We start from the raw sequence: 21333 nt of genomic DNA, 5'->3' as shown, positions 1-21333 counted from the left end.
CATATTCTTCCGGCTGAAAGCACCTAGGCAGCTGTTGCTACACATGTACAGTCCGTAAGATAAGTTATCCCATGCGCGGCCGGAATTGTTGACAGCAGGTCTTGGCATCCCGGAAATCTGAGCACTGTGCAACAACTTAGGCATGAAAGGTTCATTTTTATATGCTGGAGAGTGTTCAGCATGACTTCTCTACCTGTCCCTCAAGTTTTACGGTAAGAAACAAGCTGTGTAGTAGTAACTGCAGTGATAATGTACGGTATATATCTCGGATCTCTCTACAGCTACAGTACACGCAATATCTTACGAATATTGTACGTAACAGCTTGAACTTGAGACATGAGTAACGAAGTCATGCTGAACACTCTCCAGCATATAAAAATGAACCTTTCATGCCTAAGTTGTTGCACAGTGCTCAGATTTCCGGGATGCCAAGACCTGCTGTCAGCAATTCCGGCCGCGCATGGGATAGTATTTTCGGTCGTCGTTAGAACCACCAGATCTGTACTGATTGGCTGGTCAGAGCCGCTGTCCCAAGACTCTGTTAGCCGAGGCTGGACCAAGCTCGCTCCGGGGCTTTTGCGGAGATATGGAGTGATGGCGCTATTGTTCTTCTACAGTAAAAGCCTTACATACAGTTGAACACTCTCATAACATCCAGGTTGCTGAGCTGCTGGTGCCTTGCCATAAACGATATAACCGGAGCTCTTCTCTCATAGCAGTGGGTCATAGCAGCCTGCCTTGCTGGATCGGCATATTCTACGTCCCAAGGCGTTCAAGTCAACCGAACAAGTCTGCTTCTATCCAGCTGCTTGTGATAGTGGCAGCATTGAAGGGCCAACAAAGCAGGAGCTTTCAGCATCATGCCTACGGATTCATCTTTCCCAGATGTAGACATACCCAACGTCGACCTCTGGGGGTTGATGTTCGAACGCGCCAGGGACTTTCCTGACTCGCGAGGTCGGTGGACCATGTCTCCAGCTACTCCTGCAGCCGGCGCTGACAAGGTGTCTAGTGATATACCGCGCGGTAGACTCCTCGCGACATTACACGTGGGCTGACGTGAAGGAAGCTGCTTCAGCCTTCGGCGCGGGCCTTCGCAACCTGTGGGATTGGCAGAAGGGCGACGTGCTCAACATCTACGCACCCAATGACATCGACTTCAGCCCCATTGTGTACGGCGTCTTCTTTGCCGGAGGTATCGTGTCGCCAGCAAACCCGGCGTACTCGGCAGACGAGCTAGCCTTCCAGTTGAACAATTCCGGCTCAAAAGCCATTGTGACGACGACGGATTTCTTGGCGACGGCATTGAAGGCGGCGAAGAAATCGAACATCCCCGAAGACCGCGTCATCCTGCTGGGCAGCAAACGGGATCCGAGTCACAGGGTCAAGCACTGGAGCAACATTCGCAAGACATCTGGCGCAAGTCGGTACAGGCGGCGGAAGATGGATCCTGACAGAGATCTGGCTTTCTTGGTGTACAGCTCAGGCACCACGGGCCTCCCGAAGGGTGTCATGCTAAGTCACCGCAACATCATCGCCGACTTGCTGCTTATCAACGGAGCCGTGGGCAGATGGTATGAAGGAGGCCAAGACAAGATCCTCGGCGTTCTGCCTTTCTACCACATCTACGGGCTTACTGGGCTCGTTCAGCAACCCTTGCATCGCGGCATTGAGCTTGTAGTCATGCCGGCTTTTAACCTCGAGGTATTCCTGAAGGCGATCCAGGAGCACAAGATCACGTTCATCTATGTGGCACCGCCTGTGATCGTGCGGTTGGCCAGAGATCCGGCGGTCGACAAGTACGACCTTAGCAGCGTCAAAATGATCACGAGTGGAGCGGCTCCTTTGACCAAAGAACTGGTCGACGCCGTTCACAGACGGCTAAAGATCAAGATAAACCAGGCATATGGGCTGAGCGAGACAAGCCCAATGACACATACGCAAGTAAGTTACGTCTCTAACGGAGTTGGTCACGGCAAAGACTTTCCTGCTGATCACAGCTCTAGCCTTGGGACGAGTGGTACTCCTCAGTGGGAAGCGTTGGTAAAATGTTTCCCAATATGAAAGCGAAGTATATGTCCCCGGACGGTACAGAACTCGGGCCTGGTGAGGTGGGAGAGTTGTGGTTGTCTGGGCCGAACATCTTCAAGGGATATTGGAAGAACGAAGAAGCGACCAGAGAGGCGATCACACCTGACGGCTTCTTCAAGACTGGGGATGTGGGCTTCCAGGACAAGGACCACAACTTCTACATCACGGACCGAGTCAAGGAGCTGATCAAGTACAAGGGCTTCCAGGTTGCTCCCGCCGAGCTGGAGGGTAAACTGATGGATCACCCTGCGGTCAACGACGTCGCTGTCATTGGTGTGAATGATGACGAGCAACATACGGAGGTGCCCAGGGCTTATGTGGTGGCTAGCGATAAGAGCAAGACGAGTGAGAAGGACGCGGATGAGATTGTGCAGTGGCTGACGGGCAAAGTGGCCAACCACAAGAGACTCCGAGGGGGCGTGAGATTTGTGGACGAGATTCCGAAGAGTGCTGCGGGTAAGATCCTTCGCAGGTTGTTGAAGGAGAAGGCAAAGGAGGAAAATGCCGCCAAGAACGTGAAAGCGAAACTATAGCAAGACGAGTGCTATCAAATACCCAGTACATAGTATGCATATATCTACAACTGCCAGTCGTCAAAGCTGGTTCAGCAACGTTGCCTAGTGACGGAAAGGTATTCCGCAACGCTGAGGTCGGTCAGGGAGTGATAAGTGAGTGACTGGGTAAGTGATGGGTGACTGACAGGTCAGTGCTGGGTGACTGATAGTGCAAAGCCGACGTTACGTCAGGAAGGAACACCCGAGTGTCAGAGGAACAAGGCGAGGATCAAGCCTTTTTAACCCGCGCTCTGAGCAATCAAATCGAAGTCTGTGCCGATTAAGCGTTGGTCTGAGCCGCACAGACCCAAAATGCAAAGTGTCCACGTGTCCACCTTCTACTCTTCACCCGTCATTTGGAAATTCTTTGACGGCCTGATAGATCTTCTTTTTCCGAGTTTGAAATTTTGTCGAATGGTTCTGGAACGAGGCCAATATGTTGCTCCTTTCGGTACACGTGCTCGGGGTGGGACCCGGTAGGCGAGACCACTTTGGCCACGCGTCCTCTTCTATCGAAGGGTACTGTTAGTGAGCATGGCGGGCACTCTCCTAGGAGCTGTCCAGCGCGACCCCCCAGTTCCACGCTATCTTTGTACGAAGCAGCGGCGATCCCGAGGCCGACAGTGTAAGCGCGAGGCCGTCTCATGCAATCTGATTGCCACCGAGGTTGCACTCTGCCTTCTAACCTCACATGTAGAGTCATACAAGCAGCTACAACTGGCGAGGTGGCAGATGCTGTTTGCCGGTTAGATTAGCCCCTAGCAATGGGCACGAGACCGTTTTCGGACATGATCTCGAGAGACCCTGGCACCCAGTATCACTTCCTACTCGTACGAGCTATGAGTTGGCTTCCTTTTTCCCTCGACTCTGCAGACTGACGTTCTCTCCACCTCCCAGTGTCTCCACTCATGCTGTCAATCTGCTTGGTTCCCAGCTTGCAGTTTCTCCTTTCGGAGTCGTTATGACCGCCTTGCGGTCGCTAGAGGCTTGACGCAGGATCTTCCTCAACAGCATTCGACCGGCTAGTGGGCTATATATACAGTGTCCCGTCCGGCAGCCTCTGACCTGTTACTTGCACTTGACAACAGCTAGGTTCCCGCACAGCCAATCCTATCACAATGGCCACCGCCGAGGAGAAGATCATCGAGCAGAATCTCGGCTCGGAAGCCGCGCGCCGATATTCTATCCACGAAGCGGCCCTCGACGCCACTCCAAAGTCACGATGGGAACGCACCTGGCCTGTGCTCGCCTGCGGTGCGGGACTGTTTTCTGACGGCTATCTCAACGGTGTCATCGGATCCGTCAATACCATGCTCAAGACAATCTACAAGGACGAATACGTCAAGTCCGATGCTCAGAATAACGTCTCCTCGATCGCCTTTGCGGGCACTGTCGTCGGACAGCTCGCGTTCGGCTATCTCTCCGACCACTGGTCTCGTCGCCACTCGCTGTTGGTATCCACAATCATCTTGATCGTCTTTGCTGCCCTTGGCGCTGGGTCTTATGGCGCGGGCGGCAGTATCCAAGGCCTATTTGCTGCGTTGACGGCTTTTCGTTTCCTTCTCGGTATCGGTATTGGCGGAGAATACCCTGCCGGCTCGGTCGCGGCGGCAGAGAGTACTGGAGAGCTCAAGCGAGGCCATCGCAACAGATGGTTCATCTGTTTCACCAACTTGGCCATCGATGTCGGCTTCGTGGTTGCCGCATTCGTGCCGATGATATGTGCCTTGATTTTCACCGACAAGCACCTGCGAGCCGCGTGGAGAGTCTGCCTAGGATTGGGGGTCATTCCTCCTCTCTCGCTGCTCTACCTGCGGATCAAGCTCCAAGAGCCCGAAGAATATAACCGCAACAAGATGCACCACTATCCGTATTGGTTGATCCTCAAGTTCTACTGGTGGCGCTTGACTGTGGTTGCGCTGATTTGGTTCATTTACGACTTCTCCGCGTACTCCTTCGGCATCTACTCCTCTTCGTGGCTGGCGTTCCTGCTCCCGTCGGACGCGCCCCTGTGGAAGAGTTTCGGCTGGAACACGGTCATCAACCTGTTCTACGTTCCCGGTGCCGTGATCGGAGCATTCCTCTCCGACTGGATTGGCCCTAAGTACTGTCTTATCACCGGTGTCCTCCTCCAGGGCATCGTCGGCTTCATCATGACGGCTATCTACAAACATCTCGACCAAGCCTCCCAAGTCGGTGGCTTCGTGGTCATCTACGGGATCTTCCTCGCTCTCGGCGAAATCGGCCCCGGCGACAACATCGGTCTCGTCGCATCCAAGACCTCGGCCACCTCCGTCCGCGGTATGTACTATGGCATTGCGGCCGCGTGCGGCAAAATAGGCGCCTTCGTCGGCAATTACATCTTCCCCGACATCATCAAGGCGGCGGGAGACGACATCATCAAACAAGGACAATACCCCTTTTACGTGAGCAGTTCGCTCTGCATCTTCAGCGGGATCATTGCCTTTGTGTTCCTGCCCAATATCGGACAGGACACCATCACCGAGGAGGATGAGCGATTTAGGCAACATCTCATCAAGCACGGGTATGATGTCAGCACGTTGGGCACGAGGAAATATCATGAGGAGAAGACTCTTGCCGTCGAAAAGGCGCAAGAGAAGTGAGTCGAGTGAGATCTAGAATCTTCAAACGACTTGGGAGTTGCAAGTTGCACGTAGACATGCGTTATCGATGATGAGAAGCCTTAGGAGCAAGCAATGTTACAATGACACGCCGTGATGGCACGCAATTCTCATGCCTACAGAGCGTCATCCGAAGGCGCCCTTGTTACCGTCCAAGTTGCTCTTACCTTTCCTTTGCTCTGCTTTCCCGCATAATCGGTACTCGAGCCCATTTCGTCTGGTGCCGGCCGTACTCCCGACTTAAAAGAGACACCAAAGGGACCCACCGCGGTCACCTAGAGGGCATGCTTGATATCGGTGCAATACCGCACACTTGCCGACCACACAGAGGTCTCAGATAGCCGGCCAAGAAGCCAGGAAGGCGGGAAGGAGAAGGTCCGAACCAAGGGATGGACATTGACCCAATGGCGTGGATGGAAATTGCACAATGACCTACGGGGTACGAGGTATGTACTCGAATAAGAACCACCACCGCAGCACGTTCAAGCCTGATCAGCTGACCGACTAACAGGCCGGAAACTCCATTTTCCTCCCATTTCCTCCCTTCCTTCGCTTCCCTTACACATACACCCCCGATCCACAAATTTACACCACAGTCCAGGTCCAATGCATCGTATCGCTGGCACCGCTCCCCTCCAACGTATTTGCCAAAGGGATGGAGGATGGGAAGTGCCTCCCATTTGAGTGGTGCATTGGGCCTAGATGGGGACCACCCGTGGTCCATAACCAAAAGACCCGCCGGTTAACAAACAGGTAGAGTTTCAGTTTTCTCCCGTGCCTGACCCTGGTATTCCATCATCAGTGAATGGTATCTAGGATCGAGTGCGGAGGTTTTTGTTTCTCTGCCCTGCGGCGTTGTGTTGGTCTGTGTCGTCGGTGTACAGTAGGTGGATCACGCGGTCTTGCTGGTTGATGGCCGCGAGGTGAGGTGAGGTGAGGTGAGGTAAGCTCAGGTCCGGCAGTGTATATTGTTTTGTTATCGTTGCCTGGCGAGATTGTCGGGGCTCGATCGATCACGCCTAACGCATGCATACATGCCAAGTACCTACCTACCTACCTACTGTACATTCACACAAGCATACCGTACAAGCTAGTCATCGAAATCAGAAACAGTGAACGGCGGCAGCGGTGGGAACATCCAGGTTGAATATCCTAAAGTATGTTGCCGGTATTTCTTCAGAGGGTTACAGCCGGCCAGACTCCCGCAGGCCGACCATGGAGCCATCCGGTCAAGGTTCTACCGCCAGTCTAAATAACAATGCCAGCTGACATGTAGTGGATGGAAATGAATGCAATGGCGTTGTTGTTGTCGAGGAACTTCAAGGGGGGAGAGACTGGCAGCATGCGATCAAGAAGCCTGGCTGCGACCTTCTCTATTCGTTCATCATATCGCCAAGTCTAGGATTGATTGATGTTGAATCAAAAGTGCCGGGCGATCAAATTCGAACGGTCAATTGTCGTGCCGCTTTAGGAAATGCAACATCTTCTTCATTCATGTCGGGATACGCTCGTATCAAAAGCAGCAAGAGGCGACCGAACCCCAATGCCAATGCCAACGCCAACACCAACACCAATAATGCGGAGAGCACCAAGAGTAATAAATCTGCGCCTCGGTAAGATGCAGCTTGGCCATTGATTGACATGGACACTCCCGCCGCTCTAGATCATGGCGGCCTGGAGTCCTTTCCCAGTCGGTACCCGACTCCATCCTCGACGGCACCAAGTGGTCTGGGTGATTGGATGATCAGCTAATCTGCCTCGGGCGACCACTTCTCACCTTCTCCCTGCAGTTGTCGGCTTCTGCATGACTGGTCGCTGGAAAAGCTTAGATTCCCTCTTCCCGTCCTCGTATCAGCCATTCCGCCAACGTCATAGGCCGAATCCAGAAGGCCGCTGGTCACTAGTAGCGATATCTCAAATAATAACAGCCAGATGCGGAGTCTGTTCTTCTTTGCCCACTTATGACAGTTTTGAGCTTCGACGATCGCGGTTGGACCCCGCGTATTCATTCGGCTGAACGGTGAGGTGAGTTCGTCCACTGCAGGGCAAATCGTTCCACTGGGTGGTGCCGTGGGTGCTTGTCTCTGGTGCTGGTATAGTAAATCCGAGTCAGTCAAGATGACCCTCCGAAAGGAGCTTTGTGTTCTCCAGGACGGACTATAAATCGATCGCACGGTCCAGGTTGAATGCTGGTGTGTCTTCCATTTTTCCTAGTTAAAATACTGCCAACATTAATCAATCCCGGAACATTATCACCTGTTGTCCTTCTGACCCAAGCCACATATATCAATCTACTTCAACCGCCATCATGCCCACCGGAAGCTGCTTCTGCGGGAACATCAAGGTGGAATACTCGGGCGATCCTGCCATGACGGTTAGTCGCGATCTATCAAATGCCCCCACGTACCTTTGACCTGACTGTGGGATAGGCCCTCTGCCATTGCGCAGACTGCCGCAAGATCTCTGGCGGCAACTACTCCAACAACATCGTCGTGCCGAGCGCCAATTTCAAGGTTACGCAGGGCACGCCCAAGGAGATCACAAAGACGGCGGACAGCGGCAAGTCCATCACCAGTTGCTTCTGCCCGGACTGCGGTAAGTGACGCGGACCCTGGGATAGGAGGAGAAAGCGGCTAGCCCACAAGGCCCATCAGCATCCGCTGCTTTGGTCAGACCCGACTGACAAGTATCGCGCGCGCTAGGAACCACGTTATTCAGGTACGGAGACTCGTTCGGCGGGATCGACGGGATGAGAATCATCAAGGCGGGCATCCTCGACGACGTCAACGTGCTCAACCAGACCAAGCCTGGCGCTGAGTTGTTTGCGCCGGAACGGGTCAAATGGGTAGCTCCGCTGGAAGGCGCCGGGCAAATCGACGCCATGCCCCCTTCGTGAGGGAGCCCGCATTAAGTGGCACAGTGTTGAAAGGGACAAAGCAGGAAGATCGTGTGGAATCAATGTATCTCAGAAGTCTGAATTACCGATGAATAGTAATCTCCTGATCGAACTCCTCCAGTTGCCACCAATACTTGATCAATGACAGACCCGGTAAGATGCTCATTCTCCATACAATCCATAGGGGTCAAGGTGGCTATATTGAATACCAAGTCGAAGCGGGGTTGGCCCTTTTCTGCAAGTCCTCCGGCGTCCGTCGGTCGGTAGGAGATACATCGTTCCTTCACAGACCAGTCCAGAAATTAGGTGTTCTGCGTCTTATAGATGCATGGGTATCGTCGTGATGCTTGGAAGCCGCTCTCAAAAACAAAATTTCCAACATCGAGAAGAAAAGCAGTTCCATCGTCGGAGCCGAAAAGTCAGGCCTCTTCAACACAAGCCGTGAACACCTTCTTCAGTGTGGGGCTTTCTGGAATGTCCGGCGTCCGCGAGGGACTGGCCAGTGGGCTGGGAGGGACGATTCGTTTCGGCAAAGCAGGGAGAGGCGGAGCAGGAGATGTCTTCCGCTGAGGACTCGACAAGGGGCTCGCCATCGCCAAACTGCGCGCACGAGCATGCAGTCTGCGCTCCTCCTCCCCATTCCAATCTTTGGTGAGTTCAGCTCGAACTCCACGACTCCATTGGCGCACGACATCTTCGAATGAAGACCAGGTTGCATTGGTCTCGACCTGGTTGGCCACAGCCATCACGTCCAGTTGGAGCTTGAGCTCCCATCTTAATTCAGCTGCTTTCAGCCAGAATCGAAGGTTGTCGGCACGTCGGTAAGGCTTAGCCACATCCTCATGAAAGCTTTTGATGAAGTCGAACTGCCTCTTGGATCGTTTGACGGCTGCATTGTGCATCTTCACGAGGTCTTTGCCGTCTGCGAGGTTGCGGAAGAATTCTGGCGTCTCCTCAGGCCTCTCGACTGGTGGACTCTGGCCCTTTCCCTCAAGCAAGAATTTGAGCAGATTGACATCCCTTTCCCGCTCTCGGCCGACCCATTTGGCGTCATCCATCCAGTGCCAGTCCTTTCTCTCAGTCCTCTCAGCCTCCTCCATCTTGGCTTCTCGATCGATCATCATGCCCACATCGGAGACCCAGACCAAGACCGCAAGTCTTTCATCCTCGCGAAAACCACCCGCGAAATTCCGTGAAGCACATTTCTTGAGGACGTCCAGTACGGAATAGAGGTCCTTGCGGAGTTCTTGGTCAGACCTGATTGAGTTCAATCTTTGGGGGTTGGGATGAAGTGTGTAGTAGAGCCGTGCGGCACGGATCGCCTGTGTTGTCGTGTCGAGAACATGCAATCCCTGTATCTCATAGAACCCTTGGGCTTGGTGCTCAGTCCCCTCGGTGCTTGACTGTTCGCACGATTCAACCGCCTGCAATGCATTCTCGAGTGCCTCGACCAGTTCCTTCTTCATGGTTTTCTGGTCCGGGGGCGGGGCGACGAATGTTGAGCGATGGCTATATGTGGATACCGTAGGTGGTAGCATCACGTCGGCACCGTCTTCCTGGGCGGCTTCCCACAAGGCTTGAGCCTCATCTTCAACGGGCGACTCGACCAGCTCCTGATCAACCGATAACGATGACTTGGGTATATCGTATTCTCCATTCTGTTTTTTCTTAGCCATCTGCCCTCCCTTGCCATCGAGTAAGCCCGTTCGAGCGAAATAGTATTGTAGGTGGGCAATGCTGCCGAGGCTCATGACGCTCTCGCGGTTCTTCGCCGAGTCAGCAAATGAGCCCCCTTGGGGACGCACATAGCCACGACGGCGAGAGCTTGAATTTGTCCGAGAAGAGGTTGAGCCATTTGAGTATGAGGAAAAACTCGATATCGAAGAGACTCCGGAAACCGATCGATTCGATAGAAAACTGGAGGTATCGGGCGTTGCAAGTAAATTTGGAGAAGCCGACGGCGATGGTGAGGGTTCGGTCGACAACGAGAGGTCAAGGTCTGCGCTCATGGCGGTCGTGCCGGCACTGACACGTGTCAGAGGCTTTGACAGGAGATGCAAGCAGCGTGACGACGCGGCACTCCTCTCGACCAAGAGCGTGGCAAGGAGAACGCGGCCAACGCGCTGACCGGCAGTCACACGGCGACTAATCGAGTGGGAGGGTAACGAGCGACGGAAGATGAGAACACAGATCGAGAAAGCACGACGGAAGAAAACAGTGTCTGCGAAGAACAATGAGTCAGTGTCAACTGAGGTAAAATTAGATGATTGCTAGTGCCCTTGAAAAGGGGAACATGGGGAGAAAGCGCAACCACCAGTTACCACAACTTTCATTCACAGTCAGCCTTTCCTTTCCTTTACTTATACACCAGGAATCAACACAAAGACCTGGCAACTAGCGACTCGGTATCTCCATGATCTACATGCAGTCCATGAGCTGAGCGAAGTCTCTAGTGCCGAGCTCTGGTCTCAACAACAGCATCGTGATGTGAAACGGGTCTATTGACGTCCCGACGTGATTTCCTGCGGGGACGCGCCTCAGAATCAAAGTTTCAGGATCGCCGAGCTGCAGTGACCCGAGGCCTGTCGTTGCCTCCCGCGAGGCCCAGCGTTAGCAGCGTTACGCCGTTCTGGCGTCATAGGCGTAGGCCCTTGAATTGCCCCGCATATTAAATCTGTACTCCGTACAGTCTGAACAATTTGGTCAAAGTAAGAAGAGGCAAACACCAAACCAACGCTCTCATGCCACTCAGTTGAAATCACGCGCCGCATCACTGGATAGATTTTCAAGACAAATCAACTGTACCCTTTACGAACCAGGCCACTTCGACATGTCCAAGCGAATCGCTTTCACCGTCCACGGCAAAGTGCAGGGCGTTTGTTTTCGGTAAGTACCTGTGGCCAAATTCGATCGTTCGAGTACTGAAGTCCTATAGTGATTTCGCCCAGAGTCAGGCTAGCAGCTACGGAGTCACTGGCTTTGTGTCCAACACTTCAGATGGAAAAGTTAGTGCCCAGTCGCTGAGAGGGAGTCACCACATTTCCTGCTGACACATCCCCTCAAGGTTGCGGGCGAAGCGCAAGGTGATGATGAATCACTAAAGAAACTAAAGGCGGATCTCAACGAAGGACCGAAAGCTGCTCAAGTCGTCAAGGTTGAGGTTAAAGACATTGCAACCAAGGATGGGGAAAAGTCCTTCAATGTGGCTTGAGATACGGACCGATTACATGCTGGGTACGTCCGCGGACAAAAGTGCGGACGCTGCCGTGCTACTCGTACCACAGTATTTTGTATGAATACGGTGGATTTGATTGGACGATAAAGTTGAGAAATCCGTCTAAATGTGTGCCTCTCAGCTCACACTGCATAGCCGGGCAACCCAAGCGAGGTGAGCGGCGTGCAGCGTGGAGATGGAAACAATAATTCAAAGCAAATGAACCTTCCATTGACGTTGACCAAATCTGTCGTGAATACGAATTACCTGTTCTGGGTAGTGCTGAAGGATGTGGAAACGTCGAGCGACAAACTGCTCAAAGAAGTCAACTCGGACTCAGAGGTAGCAATTGAGCGACTCCGAGTTCTCCCGATATCCTGCTCATCGACCTTTTGAGCACTGCCTTTTCACCTTCATAGCCTCGCGCTCTCAGCCCTCCAGCATCCGGTATTCGCCGTCCTTTTCATGTCAGGTGTGGCTGTGGAATTTGGTCTACTGTGAGGTCGCCGATATCCCAACTGTGCTCCGAGTAATTTTGTCGGGATTTGATGCGGCGATGGCAACCCTGTTCCGAGTCTCTTACTAAGGAGGAAACCTGTATGCAGCTCGTCTCTTGAAGTGACGATGTCTGTCCACTTACAGCTCGAGGTTCCTCGAACGGTCTGGGCTTGCCTGTGGCTTGACAAGTAAAGCTCAATAATAGCCAGTATGTGCCCGAATGGTGGTGGAATTACGAGCGTTAAAGGCTGAACTGACTCAGCAAGCGTAAAATGTGTGCAGTGGAAGCTAACCCGAAGGAGGGGACGGTTGTCGCGAGGACACGCCGGCAGCAGGGATCTGGCTCCGCGGTGGAGCGACCCAAGATGTGCTCGTAACCCTGTTCCTGGAATACGAGAACTACGTAGCAGAACCACGTTGCCTCCCACCACTCATCGTCGTTCATTCCGCACAACGCTCTGGATGCATGCGTACGAGTAACGCGGTGTTGCGAAACCTGGGTGCCTGAGGCTCGCGACTGGAAATTGTCGCATTTGGCGCATGACAAGCAGCGCTTTGACATGCTTTCTCCACGCTTGATCTTGGACCGTGTCGGATCCCGCCTGAATTGCTCGAGATATATCTATGCTTGAAGCTTCCTACCATGCTTCTGTCTCTGCTGACCAGATCACAGCGCATAAAGTCCTCAATCCAACCCATTTGACTGACCTACTAAACAACCAGTATCAGTGAGACACGCCACTCGGCTCACCATGACCTCCTCTAAGGCCCTATTCACACCCACACTCACTGCGAACCTGTCGAGAGCGGCCAGCAAGGGCTTGCTCTGCTCAACCGCCACTTCTACAGGCCTTCGGGCCTGTTGTGCAGGTCTCAGACCGTTCGATGCCCAGTCAAGACGGCACTTCTCAGTCTCTCGCAGGACACAGCTCGACTTCTTTCCGCCTCCTAAGAACCTCCCACACATCAAGTTGACGTATGTCCCACTTCCCACCCCATCAGCGACAAATTGCTGATAGTAGATAGTCCTCCGGCATGGCCACATCCCGAGGCCACGGAAGAGCAACTCAAGAGCATCGAGATTGCTCACCGAGAACCACGAGGATTCTCCGACCGAGTCGCATACAACATGGTCCGGTTTCTGCGGTGGGGCACCGACCTGGCCACAGGATATCGACATGACCCGGACAAGCCATATGTGATGAATGAGAGGAAGTGGTTGATTCGGTTCATTTTCCTCGAGACCGTTGCTGGTGTTCCGGGCATGGTTGCCGGCATGCTTCGGCACCTGCGGAGTCTGCGGTCGATGAAAAGGGACAATGGCTGGTAAGAGGATGGCTCAAGCTTGTTGATTACCGCAAGGGTACTGACATGGGCGTTCAGGATTGAAACAATGCTGGAGGACGCCTACAATGAGCGGATGCACCTGCTGACATTCCTCAGAATGGCCGAGCCGGGGTTGTTCATGAGACTCATGATTCTCGGAGCTCAGGGTGTTTTCTGCAACGGCTTCTTCGTTGCGTACCTCCTCTCACCAAAGACCTGCCACCGCTTTGTTGGATACCTGGAAGAGGAGGCAACCAAGACCTATACGTTCGCTATCGAAGATCTCGAATCGGGGAAATTGCCGGAATGGCAGAATTTGGAGGCCCCTGAGATTGCCGTCAAGTATTGGAACATGCCTGAAGGCCACCGCAGCATGAGAGACCTCCTATACTACATCCGAGCCGACGAAGCGAAGCATCGCGAGATTCATCACACGATGGGCAATCTCGATCAGGCCGAAGACCCGAACCCGTTCGCCTCTGAATACAAAGACCCCGCAAAGCCCCATCCCAGCAGAGGTATCGAGCACATGAAGGCTACGGGCTGGGAGAGGGAAGAAGTCATTTAAACCGAATTTGAATCTTCAGCGTTCTGCCCAGTTTTCTCTGACTTCTTTGGCTTTTATCGCTATCGCTGCACTCGAGATAGTGCTTGGGGGATATGTTTGGGATGGACGGCAGCTGTCTTCTGGGTGGTTGATCCAGCCGTTCCATTGGGGTGATGCAGGCCTGTCTAGAATTTGGCCAGCATACAAACATCGATCAGGATATGGTTCTATCACTCTGGATAACTTGATCTAGGCATTGAATCAGACATACTCCGTTCCAACACTGAGTCTTGATCCAGCGAGTTGTGCAGGAGTAGTACGAAGCACTTGGTTGTGACATGCAGGCACGCAGGACACGCCATTTTTTTGTTATGAGGGTTGATGTCAGAGTGCATCATCCAGGCACGAGTGTGATAGCAGCGTCGATCCTAGTGGCTGCAGCGTGCGCTAGCCCCAGTTTTAAGCTTCTGAGGCGCGTTGTGGACAGTTGGAGGTGAAACCGTGACGGCTAACCCTCGTTCGTCGCCTCGAGGTGTTGGTTAATCTCACACCCAAACAAATATCCGGCCGGCCTGGGCTAGCACTTGGACTTCGACTTGGGCTTGGGCTTGCACCGCCAACAACTTCCAGCGTCCAACCTCGTCCATTCATTTACTTGTTCACGCACGCCTAGTCAACTGCCACGCATTATTTTGGCCGTCCATACTGGGCTCCGATGACCGCCTGCGACTTTTTCGAGAGAATCGGCTTGTCACAAATCACACACGGTCGAGTCTAAAACCCCCGAGTCCAAGCTCATTCAACTGCTACAGTCAGCGATACCACCGCACATGAACAACGCTGCCACTGCAGTGCCCTGCTTTTGGGTCCTCTGGCATCGAATCTGGCAGACTAAGCAGGCTTGACTTGCTTCTAGCTGACTGTTATGACCTCTGTCTTCCGCCGCCCGTCAATGGTGGAAACCCCCAGTGATGTCGACCTACATCAACTCCTTGTCCCTTCGTTGTCGAACGATGTCTCCTCCCAGCACCAGGCGAATTCCACCTCTTCCGAACCCAGCAGTGACGCGGGTTCCTTTGTTATCCCCGACAGTCTTTCAAGGAGCGATTCCGTTTTCTCCTTTTCCCGACAATCATTCAACAGCCAGATCGCAAGTCTCACGGCAATAAATGTCCCCCAAGCCGAATCCCTGAGCGCTGCGGTTACGACTCTCCCGACCGCCCGAAAAGCCATCAAAGCCATCTATGGTGCAGCCGAACAAATACAGTCATGGATCAAGAAGGCGTTGAAGGTTCTGGAGAACCTCGATGCCGAGGACGATGTGGAATGGGCTGCGGCTGCCGGAAGACTGGGTCTGGATGACACGGATAAAACCGTGAACAAGTTCGGAAATCTCATCAACATGTATGTCCTTTCGATCGAGGAGTTGCAGGGTCGCCCCGATATTGGCGAAGCGAACCCGGAAGATCTGCAGGCAGTCGTGGAACAGATGGAGGTGACTCTGGGCGGCTGGGACGATGTCCGGAAGCAGCTCAAAAGAGTACACGAACAAGTCGAACTGGCTATGGAGTGGGAAGAGCTGTGGGCCAAAGTCCTCGCAGATGTAGGACAGGAGATGGACGCGCTCAGTGCTTTGGTGTTCGAAATGGAAGAGAAGCGGCATATGGCATATCAAACGCAGTCACATGCCGACTCCAATCAGAACATCGACTTGAACGAGCTCGAATCCTTCATCGATGAACCCTTGCAGAAGAAAAGCACCCCAAACTCCCGATTCAGCATACCCACCTTCGAATCCTCGCCCCTCGGCTCTCCCATCATCGAGAACGCTCTCGACGACTCGACCCTCCTAGCACTGTTCGCTCGCATGCAGCCCCTGAGAGCGTCGCTGGACTTCTTGCCCATGCGATTGTCTATGTTCCAGTCTCGAGCAGAAAAAATCTTCCCCATAGCATGCCGGGAGCTCGATGAGAAGCGGGCGCGGCTGGAGAAGAACTGGACAGAATTATCAAAGGAGGCCGATACACTTCGACGCGAACTGAGCGAGGATCGTTGGGTCATTGTCTTCCGCAACGCTGGCCGGCAAGCTCAGAAGATGTGCGATTCGGTGGAAAGGAGTATAGTTAAGGTCCAGGAAGCTATCCACGAAAACTACCCTGCAACCAATCCATCGGCTTTCGCAAAGAGGACGGAGAGCTTCGAGGCAAAGAGGCTGCATTATAGTCCCGCTATTCAGCGAGTGCTGGCCATCATCCAGAAAGGTCTGAAGGATCGCCTGACCGTTAATGGGGAGATTCTACGCTTGCATAAGGATCTATCTTCCAGAATGCGGGACCTGACTGATACCATGGAAGACCTGGAAAGCCTCTTGGAACCAGTCAGTTCGAGACAGAACTCGCATCTCCGAGAATCCATCTCGAGCATCATGTCGGGAGACCGCTCATTCGCGAGCACCTTCGCAAGCACGCCCGGCAGCTCTCCGCCTTCGTCGGTTGATCTACCGCCACAGCGAATGGAAAAGCCCGTGCCCAAATACGGCCTCAATGGGTACACAAAACAACGCACGCCGTCGACAAGCAGGCCGCCACCTCCGACTTCAGGCAACAGACGATCGTCCATGCTTCCACAGTCCAGACGCCCAACGACACCCATGTCGCATTCAAGCAGTGGTGCACTTCGACGTGGGGTTTCACCTCTACCTGGGCCACCGTCGGTGTACCGTCAAGGTGTATATACACCTCCCGTGGTGTCCGCACCCCGCCCAGAGCCTACCCCTCTCTCACACAAGCCACGATGGTCGGCTGTGGTCAAGTCGGATGACGGCACTCTGGCACCATCGTATCGATCCTCTTCTACCACCACGCCAAACACGGCACGGAGATATACTCCCCGGTCGATCTCATCAAATACTGCGCTACCGTTGAGGAGCCCGCTCAGTCGCGAAGCATCGGCGTCACCGTCGCCTATGCTTCCGACACTGGCAAAGCAAGACAATCAACAGTTCAGATCATTTGCTGAACGCGTGGCTGATCCCGTCCCAGCAAGGACTAGTAGCCTATTGGACCCCGTACCTTATCACCGGAATCGAAATGTCAGTGCTCCCGTGCCTGGCACCATCCGCTCACCGTCTTCCATTGTGGTAAATCGAGACAATAAGCCTACGATGAGTGGAGGATCAATCCCCAGGCCACCATCGAGCCTGAGCAGAAGTTATGGCTCCTCACAGGTACCCTTGCGGTCAATGTCCCACAATCCCATCATGGCGAGCCGACATGATAGCAGTCCAGGGAAGCGGTCGGACCGTTTGGACGAGGATGACCAGGGGAGCGAAAACGAGGATGACCGCCCCGTGGAGCCAAACTCTAGTCCGTTGTCAAAGCGTACGGTCACCCGACCCAGCAGTGTGCTCGCAATGAGTGGCAAGGGGAAACGGATGTCCCTACTGCCTATCCCGGTGGGCAATGGCAGGCAAAGTTCGCTAGGATCCAGAATTTCTTGAAGGGGAAGGTTGGAAAGGCTTCCCACAGCCGGCCTGATGAGAAGCCACGCACGTACTCACGCTCGTTTCTTGGGATATCGAAGGACCGCCAACACATCGAGCCATTTCTTTTCGTGTTTGTTAGCGTCCAAGCGTTGTTTTTGTGTCTAGCCTTCGTTCTAGGCTAGCGACCACATCCATCGTTGAAGCCCCCAGATCCCGTACCTAGCTAGCCTATAATACCAAGAATGCAAATACGCTTCTGCCCGTCAGCATCGAATTTGGCCGGTTCGGATCGTGGCGTTGGCAGGTGTGGCACGTTGCGAGGCTGTCCCAGGCCTGGCCCGTATCTGCACCAGCCGACCGAGGTGAATTTCACGCATTACAGAATGTGACTCTCCAGCCTTTGGGTCAAGGCCGACTCGACCTGGAGAGAGTGACAGCAGCATAAGAGGCGTGTCACCGTTACCTTTGATTTAATCAGCCTTGGTCTCGGCATCGACCTTCCGCAATGGGCAAGGCGGAGCTGGGCACCTCGTGTTCCCACCCGCGACTTTGTCTACTTTGCTCAACCTCATTTCAGACCAGACCACGACGTCCTTTTGAAGGCCATCATCTTCTTTCGACCCGCAATACCAAGACCACTGGTATCTATTTCGAGCTCTGCCAAGCTCTCCCAATCCCGTGAAGCCGCGAAGCTTTGTATTTACGGTGCGACCACGTTATGATGCAGGTCCCGAGATGTTGTAACTGCGGCCAGAGCGCATGCAAGTCGCGATTGGCTAGTAGCAGACATCAAGCTTCTGTGAGGTACTTCAGAGTGTCAATACGTGCGCCGAACCTCGTATTCCAGGTGAGGTAAAGTCGTTGATACCCCTTTACGGCTGCTATGTCTCAATCGTCCTTGGCTTCAGCCTTCGAGGGGTCGCCGTTGCTGGAATCTTTCGACTTGATAATGTTCAAGATTTCCATGTCTCTGAAGATGGCAAATCACATCCCCTTTCGATTGCCTCCAATATGTCTACGATGGCAGAAGCTTCCATTTATACAGGTCCCTGGGTAGACTGGTCCCGCGGCATCATCGTGGGGAGCACCATCACGCTATCCGCACGGTCGGCATCCGTTCTAACAGCCTTCCTCGCCCTCTTCGTCACCGTCGTTGGCTCCTGCCTATGGAGGATCCTCAGCTTCCTCGCCCATCAATGCTCCGCCAGTCCGGATGCTAAAGACGGCATCTATCACCAGCACCAACTCGTGTTCCGCAACACGGGTTCCCCTTTTGAGGCTACCAAATCCTTCACCGAGATCGCGTGGTATTGGCGGAAGAATGTGCGACGGCCATGGACAAGATCGCTGCCCCTCGCTCTCTTCGCGCTGGTGTTCCTGCTCGCCTTTGGAGCAGCCTCGATTCTCACATCTCTTGTTACCCGTGCGGCAGGCGCTCAACGCCTGATTGTCAGCGACGACTGTGGGTATTGGTCGTTCGACGAGTCGGCGACGCTGGAGCAGCGGACCCTCGCAATGCAGTACAAGGATCTCAACGATACGCTAGTGGCGGCAGAATATACGCGGCAATGCTATGATCAGAATACAAGCTTGAACAACAAACTTCGGTGTGGGATGTATACCACGCAATCTATCCCTTGGTCCTCGGGAGACACGGATTGTCCCTTTGGTCCTTCAATCTGCGCTGTGCCGCAGGCTTTCAAGATGGACACCGGGCTGATCGACTCGCATTCCGACCTTGGAATCAATGCTCCGCATGCTGGCCGAGTGGGTTTCCGCAAAGTCACTACCTGCTCGCCACTGACTGTAAAGGACGAGTTTGTTTCTGTCATCACTTCGACTGGGACCGACGGCCTCGGTGTCGAAGGCGATCGGATCAGGAAATACCATTATGGCGCGTACCTTGGCGCGGCCGTTGACACGAACACGACATACCTGTATAACCAGCATGCCTTTATCGATGGATTCGGCTATGAAGTGAAGTAAGTCCTGCGCCCAAGGCATGTCACTCAGAACCTCCACTAACACGTCATGCGGCTCAAGCTCCCTCCAAGTTCCCCTCGACACCACTAACTTCTTGCCCATTCCTGAACTCAACCCAACGGACGCAGACCTCACCATCATCTTCCTCGCGGCTAACGCGATCAAATACAACCATCCCACATCCGACCCGTTCTTCAGTGCAAATTTCTACGTCGACCTCGGCTCCTACATGGGAACCAACCTCTCGTATTTCTCCGCAGACGAATACGTCTCCGCCATGGCATGTGCAGATCAATACCAATACTGCAACGTCGAGGACAACACGCTATGTACCCCTCTGACGGGATACCAACAGGCCTGGACAGCCCTCGGCACCTCCAAGCTCAACCTCAACGACGTACAATACACGATCGCCTCCCGCATTGCGCTCTCCTCCCGCTCGCTCTCGACCTTTCATTCCATCTCTGGCCGTGGCGCGTCCGCCCTTCGCGCACAGGAAACAATCTACGACCGCGTCCAGCAGGTCCCACTGCCGGATCACCAATGGCAGATCGAACTTGCGAACTGGTTCGAGATCAGCCTGGCGAAGCTCCAGCACGCGGTCGTCGAATATGCAGCTCCTAGTGTCAAGACAGAGGACATGCCTGTCGGAGCGTACCTGCAGAGTCCCGTTGACATTGTGTCAAAGGCCATGTGCTCCAGCCAGAAAGTCGCCTTCACAGGCTCGACCATCAGCTTCAGCGTGCTCGGCGTGGCGATCATCCTGGCCGTAGGCGGGGCTATCGTTCTGCTGCATCTCGTATTGGAGCCCCTCGTGGGCTGGATGCAGCGCCGGTTCCGGTGGGGCGAGTTCCGTCGCGCCCGGTGGATCATGGACGACAAGTTCCAAGTCCAGCGTATGGCGTTCGAGGAGGCGGCAATGGGCGGCGAGTGGACGAATCTGGACGGCGGCGTCCCCGTCACGGCGCAGGGAGATGTCGTCTTCGGCGGCTTGGGCGGCGTGGACCTCGCGGCTCCGCGGCTGGGGAAGGAATGGGCAGACAAGAAGGACGAGGACGTCGCGAGTGAAGTCGCTACGCCGCCTGATTTTGAGGAATCGTCGACGGCTGACATGGTGCATGCCGCCGAAGGGTGTCCGGACCAGTCGACTCTGCGGTCTCAGTATCAAGCGTATCGGAAGCCGATGTACCAGGCATTGCCGGGGCAGGAGAGCTCGTTGGCGAGATGACGAGATGACGAGATGACGAGATGACGATTTGAAGTGTGACGGGTTTACATAGTGCTCACTGCTTAATATACATACATACCTATCTGATCTCGTACGGAATACGCAATCACAGTACCTAATCACTCGACGAACTAAGACAATCGGGTGGATCGATCTCGTGATCACGAGAACAGACAGGCACGCACGCAATCTAGGAGTTATAGAAACCCCCCCGTCCCTCCCCTCCGCCTCTCACATTCCATCTCTGCATCTTGCCCGGGCTGGCTAACCACCAGGCGAGTATCTTTTTGGGGCCCTACAAAGCAAGATCTAGCGTATAAACCTGGCCCGAGCGCAGAAACAGACAAAGCCCAGCTTCCGACTGCGATTTCCAGGGACATTTCCCTACTGACGTACCCGCCGTGTACGAGGTACATATGTACCTGAGTAGATGACCCTGCGTCTGAGCAGGTGCTGTATCGGCCTCCCAAGCGCATTAATAAGGCCAGACCATTCGGGGACTGGGTCGTGCAGGCACGGACACGGCGCACAGAGTAGCGCAGCGCGGCACGGCATGGCACCCACGGCAGAAACGGTACGACAGGACACGGGTACACCAGGCAGGACATGGCACAATGCGGCATGGTGATGGCTAGCCACGGCTACAGTAATACATACGATGCCTTTGAGGGGACGGAGGACAGACGACTCGACTCGACCCGACTCGACCCGACTCGACCGAGCGAACGGGACGCGTTGATCCTCTACGATATTCCGGACAACATGGGGATGTGGCTGTGGATGTGGTTCACTTCCGTCGCCACCTATGTACTCACCTGAGCAGATGAGCAGATGAGCGGATGAGCAGAAGAACGTACATTCAGATTGAGT

The 21333-nt window shown here is 54.0% G+C and overlaps 8 protein-coding genes across 8 annotated transcripts; 7 read left to right on the top strand and 1 right to left on the bottom strand.

Annotated features, from left to right (window-relative positions):
• Window positions 1–860: 860 nt before the first annotated feature.
• Window positions 861–2624, top strand: A1O7_00452 (uncharacterized protein; the record flags this gene model as incomplete). The annotated part of the gene is made up of 3 exons (XM_007754493.1): window positions 861–957; window positions 1013–1944; window positions 2007–2624. 3 exons carry the CDS (start codon window positions 861–863, stop codon window positions 2622–2624), a joined length of 1647 nt encoding a protein of 548 aa, XP_007752683.1.
• A 1139-nt stretch (window positions 2625–3763) lies between these two features.
• A1O7_00451 (uncharacterized protein) lies at window positions 3764–5269 on the top strand (the record flags this gene model as incomplete). Its single annotated transcript, XM_007754492.1, has 1 exon — window positions 3764–5269. One exon carries the CDS (start codon window positions 3764–3766, stop codon window positions 5267–5269), a length of 1506 nt encoding a protein of 501 aa, XP_007752682.1.
• A 2326-nt stretch (window positions 5270–7595) lies between these two features.
• Window positions 7596–8183, top strand: A1O7_00450 (uncharacterized protein; the record flags this gene model as incomplete). Its single annotated transcript, XM_007754491.1, has 3 exons — window positions 7596–7661; window positions 7717–7882; window positions 7990–8183. 3 exons carry the CDS (start codon window positions 7596–7598, stop codon window positions 8181–8183), a joined length of 426 nt encoding a protein of 141 aa, XP_007752681.1.
• A 419-nt stretch (window positions 8184–8602) lies between these two features.
• A1O7_00449 (uncharacterized protein) lies at window positions 8603–9934 on the bottom strand (the record flags this gene model as incomplete). Its single annotated transcript, XM_007754490.1, has 1 exon — window positions 8603–9934. The coding sequence occupies one exon, from the start codon at window positions 9932–9934 to the stop codon at window positions 8603–8605; it is 1332 nt and encodes a 443-aa protein (XP_007752680.1).
• Window positions 9935–11013: 1079 nt separating this feature from the next.
• A1O7_00448 (acylphosphatase) lies at window positions 11014–11394 on the top strand (the record flags this gene model as incomplete). The annotated part of the gene is made up of 3 exons (XM_007754489.1): window positions 11014–11069; window positions 11119–11188; window positions 11248–11394. 3 exons carry the CDS (start codon window positions 11014–11016, stop codon window positions 11392–11394), a joined length of 273 nt encoding a protein of 90 aa, XP_007752679.1.
• Window positions 11395–12647: 1253 nt separating this feature from the next.
• On the top strand, window positions 12648–13789 carry A1O7_00447 (oxidoreductase; the record flags this gene model as incomplete). The annotated part of the gene is made up of 3 exons (XM_007754488.1): window positions 12648–12871; window positions 12922–13221; window positions 13279–13789. 3 exons carry the CDS (start codon window positions 12648–12650, stop codon window positions 13787–13789), a joined length of 1035 nt encoding a protein of 344 aa, XP_007752678.1.
• Window positions 13790–14720: 931 nt separating this feature from the next.
• A1O7_00446 (uncharacterized protein) lies at window positions 14721–17267 on the top strand (the record flags this gene model as incomplete). The annotated part of the gene is made up of 1 exon (XM_007754487.1): window positions 14721–17267. One exon carries the CDS (start codon window positions 14721–14723, stop codon window positions 17265–17267), a length of 2547 nt encoding a protein of 848 aa, XP_007752677.1.
• Window positions 17268–18263: 996 nt separating this feature from the next.
• On the top strand, window positions 18264–20463 carry A1O7_00445 (uncharacterized protein; the record flags this gene model as incomplete). Its single annotated transcript, XM_007754486.1, has 2 exons — window positions 18264–19234; window positions 19296–20463. 2 exons carry the CDS (start codon window positions 18264–18266, stop codon window positions 20461–20463), a joined length of 2139 nt encoding a protein of 712 aa, XP_007752676.1.
• Between the last annotated feature and the right edge of the window lie 870 nt (window positions 20464–21333).

The sequence above is a fragment of the Cladophialophora yegresii genome (genome assembly GCF_000585515.1).
Source record: "Cladophialophora yegresii CBS 114405 chromosome Unknown aczIN-supercont1.1, whole genome shotgun sequence".
Taxonomy (NCBI): Eukaryota; Fungi; Ascomycota; class Eurotiomycetes; order Chaetothyriales; family Herpotrichiellaceae; genus Cladophialophora; species Cladophialophora yegresii.
The sequence above is the reverse complement of the archived record's forward strand: the minus strand, read 5'-3'. Positions and strand labels throughout refer to the sequence as shown.